Here is an 8,862-nt window from a genome sequence, read left to right as displayed (position 1 = left end):
AAAAACTGGGGGAAAAACTATATAGACACAAACAAAAACACTTTAGTAATTTTTTTTTTATTACAAAAAATTAGACTAAAATTCTAAATATTGTAAGATAATAGTATCTCAATGGTACTAAAATAACAGAACCTGGGAAAACCGGGATGGATGTTTATATATATATATATGTATATCTGTTCCTTGAAAGATTATGTAAATTAATAAAATCTTAAAACTCCTTTGGCATTTTTACAATGAATATACATTTTACAAGCTAAGCTCTAAGATATTTTACTGGGTAGAAATTGTAGGTAATAATTATTTTAAATTATCCTTAAATTAGGAATGAATGGAAATTCATGGGATAAAAGAGCAGGAACATCAAGGTCCTAAAACTTCTGGAATCCTGAACTTTAAATAAATATTTTAAATGCTTTTTTCCAATTTACAAAAACTATAGGAGTTCCCATAGATTAAAAAAAGGAAAATGGGGTCCTTGGAGGTTGAGGAGCATTGCATTGTGGGATACTGTATCCCATACAGTGTGCTCCGGTCGCACCGTTTGACAAATGCATATTCGATGCACATAGTGTGAACGTATGCATACTTCTAACACTGTAGAAATAGTAGTATGTTAAATTCTGTTCTGAACGCAGGCCTGGAGTTGGGTGAAGTCTCGAGGTTACAGTGGCGTGATCGTCACGGTCTGATCTCCTGAAAGTTTGAGATGTTCAGAGTCAGAGGATTTCTTAAGCTCGTCCTGTCTCTCTCGTCTCTCTGGGTCTGTGAACTGAGAGTTACTTCAGTCATCTTACAGTCTCCGTTCACACTGACAGTGTTTCCCGCATCAAAACAAGCCTTATGTTTATGGCCATTCAGAAGGATCTGTGCATTGTTTGAAAGAGTCTCTTCTGCTCACCAAAGCTGCATTTATTTGATCAAAAATACAGTAAAAACAGTGAAATAATTTTACAATTTAAATCATCTGTTTTCTATGTGAATATACAGTAAAGTGTAATTTATTCCTGTGATCAAAGCTGAATGTTCAGCATCATTACTCCAGTCTTCAGTGTCACATGATCCTTCAGAAATCATTCTAATATGATGATATGATGATTATCAGTTGAAAACTGATACATTTTATGTTTCAGGATTCTTTGATGAATAGAAAGTTCAAAAGAACAGCATTTTATTTGAAACAATCTTTTGTAACATTAGTCTACATGTCACTTTTGATCAATTGAATGCAACTTTACTGATTTAAAGCGTTAATTTCTTCTAAATCATTCGGATTTGATCATATAGTAGCGTTGTCAGTGTGAACGGCGCACAGATCTTCAGTCTTCCTCGATCCAGAAACGCAAACGCAGCGACTCTCTGACTGTGTCTGTTCGCATCTTCGTCTTGTAATGCTTTAAAGAACTATATAGAGTACAATATATAGAAGTCAACATATATACACGTACATTTAAGAGTGTGATATATCTTTCAAGTGTTTAAATTATTTTTATACTTACACACACGATGTACTTGTGCATCTACATGTATCTGCACACACACACACACACACACACACATAGACGTGTACATATTTGATACATGCTTTTTTTTGTGAAATCTGACAGTTTGTCAGTAACGTCAGGGACTGTTAGCGTGATCTGAGCGTCTTATATTAGTCGTGCCGTTCAAGCAATGATCGCGTTGCTATCGATGATGTCGGTGGGAATGGGTTTGTTCGTGTGACTTTAACTTGCCCACCCGAATGGGTCGTGTACCTTTATATATCTGCAGGGAATATTAAACATGATCATTAATACAAGCACTGCTCACATGTGTCTGACATCACTGAAGAGCTCCTGAAACATGAAATCTGCCTGTACAAACCTCCAGCTTTGAGATCCGAGAATGAAACGTCCCTTTAAGAACTGAGAGTGTGTTATTTTAATTTACAATTATTGATATTTTTATTTTATATTTTCCCTTTTTATTGTAGTTAAACTTTTAGTAATTTTGTGTGATTTTTGCCATTTTTATTCATTTAAATAGGTCTATATCGTTTTTATAAACTTTTATTGCAATTTTATTCATTTTAGTATTCTTAAATTGAACCGAAATTCGAATAATTTAAGTTTGATTTTGAAATTTCATTTTGAAATTCTTGAAAAAAAAGTTTTTATTTTTTTTCAGTCGATTTTTTTTTTTTTTAACATACTTTTAGTTTTAGGTGTTCATAATAATCCTCAAAAATCTGTTCTGTTACTAATAAAACAAAATTAGTAATGCAGTTCTGAAGCTATTTGCATCAAAAAGAAATCTTGATTATAATAAATAGGTTGTTGACCAATAACATGGACCTAAATCTTATGATTTTGAACCATTTGAAATTCAACTAGTGTTGTCAAATCAATTTTATATATATATATATATATATATATATATATATATATATATATATATATATATATATATATATATACACACACACACACACACACCAAAAATATATATTTACAAACTTTACAGATGCGATTAATCGCGAATAATCGATTTGACAGCACTAAATTTAACAATTTAGAATGAATGAATGAATGAATGAGGCATTTCTACACTCTTTGACGCGTCAGCAACACAAATACTGAAGAAACTTTAGTCGAGTTGATGAATGTCACGTTTGAGATCCTGTAACGGGTTTGTACAGGTACCGTAGTAGCTTTAATCTGGTGTTGTTCATCGTTTTCATAGTCTGTGTCGTTTCTGCTAGAGATGTTACAAAGAGAAAAGGATAAAATGGATCTGAGATGAAAATATTCTGCGCAGGATTTCACGGAAATTAGTTTACGAGTGACTTTGGCGCATTATGCAATTCTGGTGGATGTTTTATTTTTACCCAGCATGCCGCTCTTTTCAAAGGTGACTAATTAATTAGACCCCCCTCATTAGTCGTGATTAGATCATTCATCACCTGTCCATATGGTTCATCCCGAAATAACTTCGTTGTTGGATATATCCGCCGACGGGTCGCTCTGAGCCTCTCGGCTGCATGCGGGTCGTGAGATTTGAACACATTCGAGATGAGTATAGATGTGTGTGGAAAGTGTGTGATTTACTATTATCAGGTGATTTCAGACCATACGGCGCCTAAAAAGACAAATCCGTCCGCCTCATCCCAGATTCATTAGCGTCGGTAATGAAAGCGTTTGTGACGGAACTGAAATAGGAACTTTCCCAGAAGGAAATAAGCTTTCTGAGGAGAATACGGATGAATAATTGTGTAGCTGGCACACATTTAAGTGTGTCACAACCTCAAACCGGCTCTCCTCACAGATCTCTCTGAGTTTATTCAAAGGTTGTTGGTGGTTGATGATGATATTGTGGAAGATTTTGAATTGTTTTAGTTTTTCATTCGGCCTCTCACGTGATGGATTAAAAAAATTGATGTCAAATAAACAGCGCATGGACTTGTTCTTCATGTCATAGACTCTTACAGGCAATAGAATTAACATGTACATCAAGATAATCTATTTCAGATATCAGACGAATCGTTGTTTGATGAAACAATACAAAGGGCTTTTATGATACGTGTCTTAATGAATCTGTTATGATCTTGTTGCATGTCTGTGTTTCCTGTGAAATAAACTCTCTCCTTGAGCAAAGGGAGATTGATTTGACTTCTTCCTTTCTTTTCTTCTTCTCTTTTGTCTCAGATGTTTTGGTATTGGCAGTGTTATTAATGTCCAGTGACGGTGAGAAGCTCGATGGACTTTTCCTTAATGAAGTGCCTCTTTATTTCTCCTGTTTTGTCAGCAGTTTTTTGCTCTAAAACGAGAGAATATTGGCCTGCAGGAGTGATGATCATGTACAGACATTATCATTATGAAGAAAACTAGTCATTTGTGTTTGGCGTGTTTCAAAAAGCACCTCAAAGAATCGAGATAAAGTCAAGAGTGTATGAACTGGGGTCAGAAAGAATCTTTTTAAGAAATTAATAGGTTACTTTCAGCAAAGGACGGATTCAATTGATCAAAAGTGACAGTAAATATATTTATAATGTTACAAAATATTCTATTTCAAATAGATGATGTTCTTTTAATCTTTCTTTTCATCAAAGAATCCTGAAAAATAAAATGTGTCACAGTTTCCACAAAAATATGAACATTGATAATAATCATAAATGTTTTTTGAGCATCAAATCCTCATATTAGAGTGATTTCTGAAGGATCATGTGACACTGAAGACTGGAGTAATGATGCTGAAAATCACAGAAATAAATTACATTTTACTATATATTCACATAGAATTTTTTTTACATTGGAATAATATTTAAGTTTTTACTGTATTTTTGATCAAATAAATGCAGCAGAAAAGACTTTGAAAAACATTACAAAATTTTACTGACCCCAAACTTTTGAATGGTAGTGTATGAAAAAAATAAAAATAAATACATTTACACTATAATTATGCATTTAGGCACTGAGTAATATTACATGTACTTACTATAGGATTAGGGCTTGTTTTGGTTTAGGGATAGTTGCATGTAATTATGCATAATCTACAGTTAATACTATAGTAACTACATGTAACATGTACATGTAAATGACACTAAAATAAAGCGTTACTGATTTTTTTCATAATTTTTTTTGCATTTTAAAATTCAGTTGATTCTTGCTCTAAATTTATTTTTTTCATTCTCAGCACAATATTAGTAGGTAATATTTCCTGTCAAATCAGAATTGATTTCATTCTCAGCACAGAGCTATAGTGCACATGTTAAATGTCAGCTTTATGTAATCATAAATGTAATGCTGTATGAATTATTTGAGGTCAGACTGGATTGACGTCTTCCTGGATTGTGTGTTTGAGAGAAAGAAACATATTTTCACACAGTTTTGTGTAAACAGGTTTTATAGTCAACAGCAAATGCTCTCCGTCCAAATAAACCAACAAAAGCAAATTACTGCACAAGAAAACAAATATTTTAAATATGTATTTGGCAAAAAAAAAACAAAAAAAAAAACGAAACAAATCAACTCTTTTCGGTTGTTTTCCTGCACACACACACACACGCACACACACACACACAAAAACACTGTTTGGCACAATGCAAAGCCTCTTTAAAAAGCCAGTATTATTCTGAAAATCAGGTCGTATTCTTTCACAAATAAATAAAACCAACATAATTGGCCTAAATTAACCAACTGGCACCCAGATAACTGATGAAGAAACATCTAAACCAAGAGCCAAACACACTCCACACTGCAAACATGAGTTTCTGTCTCGTCTTCCAGCACAAATATCTAAACATTCTTAAATCAACAGACATTTACTGGAGAAGAAGCAAAATGACTGACGATATTAAGTCTTGTTTAATGGAAAATGTATCAAATTTATTCTTAAAACAAGAACAAATATCTGTCAATGGAGTCAGAAAAATAACCGTTTTCCCTTTGAATGAAGTTTAAGCTCAAACTCCCTTAATTTTGGTGCATTTTTCATTAGATATGACTTAATATCGTCAGTCTTTTTGCTTCTTCTCCAGTAAATGTATCTTGATTTAAGAATGTTTCGATATTTGTGCTGGAAAACGAGACAGAAACATCATGTTCTTGCAGTGCATTACAGAGGCTGCAGTGACATCACTGGCTGTCAAGCGTCTGATTGGCTGTCTCAGGTTCACACTGCTAACCTGGATTCAGAGTTAGCCTGGTTTTGTCCACAGCAATGGCAAATCTAGAACATGGCTGACTGCTTAAAAGCAATTTACAATCCACTTTAAAGATAAAACAATAAATGTTAATTACAAGATGGATCCTTTGTGTGCAAATATAAAAATATTACAATTACAATATTAATCAAGTTCATTTGGTCAAGAACTAGTTCACCTGCATTGAAGAAAAGCCAGAAACCAAATTGCACAAAATAGATTCTAGTGTCCAGTGACCAAAAGAGCCACTTCATAAAGTGTGTGAGAGAGTGTGTGTGTGAGTTTGTGTGTGTGTGTGAGTGAGAGTGACAGTGTGTGAGTGAGAGTGTGTGAGTGAGAGTGTGTGAGTGAGAGTGACAGTGTGTGAGTGAGAGTGACAGTGAGTGACAGTGTGTGTGAGTGAGAGTGACAGTGTGAGAGTGACAGTGTGTGAGAGTGTGACAGTGTGAGTGAGAGTGACAGTGTGTGAGTGACTGAGTGTGAGGGAGAGTGTGTGAGTGAGAGTGACAGTGTGTGAGTGTGAGTGAGAGTGACAGTGTGTGAGTGACTGAGTGAGAGTGACAGTGTGTGAGGGAGAGTGTGTGAGTGAGAGTGACAGTGTGTGAGTGTGAGTGAGAGTGACAGTGTGTGAGTGAGAGTGTGTGAGTGACAGTGAGTGTGAGTGAGTGACTGTGTGTGTGTGTGTGTGTGTGAGAGAGAGAGTGTGAGCGTGTGTGTGAGTGAGAGTGTGTGTGTGTGTGTGAGTGAGAGTATTTGTGTGTGTAATTTAGTGTAATGCCATGCAGACCGCACGAATGATGTCAGAAGCTACAGTCAGACGTCTGGGTAAAAGTTCACCCAGAGCATCGTGATTAAAAACACTTGAAAGTACAAATACATAAAAAATATTTTCACAGACATTCATCAATAACTCGAGTTCAGAAACGTTGCATAATCTGATAGTAGAGTTGGAGCTGTTGTTGATCGGCGTCTATGAGGTCAGGATGAAGGATCCGCGCTCGTCTCGTTCTCGGCTCTGGAACGTCGAATGCACTCGCTCTAAATCCAGAACAACATCCAGCAGACGAGCAGCGACGACACGAGAGCGCGCAGACCGGCCCTGCACACACACTGACACACACACACCCACACACACACAAAAGAAATGCTTTAACATTTATACTGGGCTACATGTGCTTGTTCGGCTCTCAGTGTGTGATGGGTAGGTTTAGGGGTCGGGTTAGTGTGTGTGTGTGTGTGTGTGTGTGTGATGGGTAGGTTTAGGAGTCAGGTTAGTGTGTGTGTGTGTGTGTGTGATGGGTAGGTTTAGGAGTCGGGTTAGTGTGAGAGTGTGTGTGTGATGGATAGGTTTAGGGGTAGGGTTAGTGTGTGTGTGTGTGTGTGTGAGATGGGTAGGTTTAGGAGTCAGGTGAGTGTGTGTGTGTGTGTGAGTGAGTGTTTGTGTGTGTGTGTGTGTGTGTGTGATGGGTAGGTTTAGGTAGGGGTGGGCGATATCTCGATATTTACGATATATCGAGATATTTTTTAAACTCGATATGGATTTTGACATATCGTATATATCGATATATTGTTTATATTTAATTCTGATTTCGCCAATTTGCTTGTTTGCCTTCTCTGTGCTGTGCTCGCCCCCGCCCTCGCGTGTTGTCTCATTCAAGTCCCCCGAGTCCGGTCAGGCACATCAATCTTTCCCCGCCCAGCGAGTGCTTGAAGTGCGTCAGAAACAGCGCGCGCGCGCGATCAGTTGTTGTTGGTATTTTTTTGTGTAGCGTCGCCTCTCGCCGCATTGCTTTTGTTTGAGGGCGCTTAACACACTCACACTTAACATGCTCCCTTAGAAACGGGCCTGGCAGCTCGCGCCAGCTCTAGACACGTTCAAAGTTTCCTGATTGTGACGGATGGCCGAATTTACATGACACATTATAAATTAGCATTAGCCTAAGTTACCTATTCTGCTATATACATTGCCGAAAAGAAGAGAAGAAGATAAAGGTGGATAAAGACAGAGGTAAAGTGATGTAATGAATGAACAGTTTATCTAATTGCATAGTAGTCAGATACTATAATTTAATGGCAGTTATTTTTACCTTAAACTTTATGCTAGCAGTTGTTCTGAGTTCTCCAGAGGCCCCAGACAGTGTGATTTTGTAACAATCATGTCAATTTTTAGATGCATTTTTATCACTTTTTTAATTAATGTTTTACTCTACAGTTGTGCAGTTTTTGGGGGATATATGGCATTTTTTTTATTTATTTGCCAAAATTAGTAATGATATTTCTATACAGGTTTATTAAAAATAGTGCAATATGTATTATTTCTTCCTTTATTTTACAGTTAAATTATTATTTTTGTATACAGGGATTTTTTTTTTTTTTATGTTGCAGAAGCACTTTGTTCCTACATGAACAGCCTACCAATTTACACTTTAATAAAAAAAGACTGTGGTATTTGGCATATTTGTTTTTGCAGTAGTTTTTGGGGGGTTATTTTTCCTGTAAAGATATCGAGATATATATCGTATATCGAGATATAGCAAAATATATCGAGATATATTTTTTGCTCCATATCGCCCAGCCCTAGGTTTAGGGGTCGGGTTAGTGTGTGTGTGTGATGGGTAGGTTTAGGAGTCAGGTTAGTGTGTGTGTGTGTGATGGGTAGGTTTAGGGGTCGGGTTAGTGTGTGTGTGTGTGTGTTGGGTAGGTTTAGGAGTTGGGTTAGGGTGTGAGTGTGTGTGTGTGTGATGGGTAGGTTTAGGGGTAAGGTGTGTGTGTGTGAGTGTGAGAGTGTGTGTGTGATGGGTAGGTTTAGGGGTAAGGTGTGTGTGTGAGTGTGAGAGTGTGTGTGTGATGGGTAGGTTTAGGGGTCGGGTTAGTGTGTGTGTGTGTGTGTGTGTGTGTGTGATGGGTAGGTTTAGGAGTTGGGTTAGTGTGAGTGTGTGTGTGTGTGATGGGTAGGTTTAGGGGTAAGGTGTGTGTGTGTGAGTGTGTGTGTGTGTGATGGGTAGGTTTAGGAGTCGGGTTAGTGTGTGTGATGGTTAGGTTTAGGGGTCGAGTTAGTGTGTGTGTGTGTGTGTGTGTGTGTGATGGGTAGGTTTAGGAGTCGGGTTTGTGTGTGTGTGTGTGTGTGTGTGTGATGGGTAGGTTTAGGAGTCGGGTTAGTGTGTCTGAGTGTGTGTGTG

The 8,862-nt window shown here is 37.0% G+C and overlaps 1 protein-coding gene across 1 annotated transcript in view; it reads right to left on the bottom strand.

The window, feature by feature from the left end:
- Nucleotides 1-2,470: 2,470 nt before the first annotated feature.
- Nucleotides 2,471-8,862, bottom strand: part of rasal1 (RAS protein activator like 1) — a gene marked incomplete at its 5' end in the record, with an annotated part of 35,886 nt that continues 29,494 nt past the window's right edge. The window contains one exon of the mRNA XM_081349124.1: nucleotides 2,471-6,793. Coding sequence (XP_081205250.1) covers nucleotides 6,654-6,793 — 140 coding nt within the window. The 3' untranslated portion in view covers nucleotides 2,471-6,653. The remainder of the gene's footprint in view (nucleotides 6,794-8,862) is intronic.

This window comes from Scardinius erythrophthalmus, assembly GCF_964197995.2.
Source record: "Scardinius erythrophthalmus genome assembly, chromosome: 20".
Taxonomy (NCBI): Eukaryota; Metazoa; Chordata; class Actinopteri; order Cypriniformes; family Leuciscidae; genus Scardinius; species Scardinius erythrophthalmus.
The sequence above is the reverse complement of the archived record's forward strand: the minus strand, read 5'-3'. Positions and strand labels throughout refer to the sequence as shown.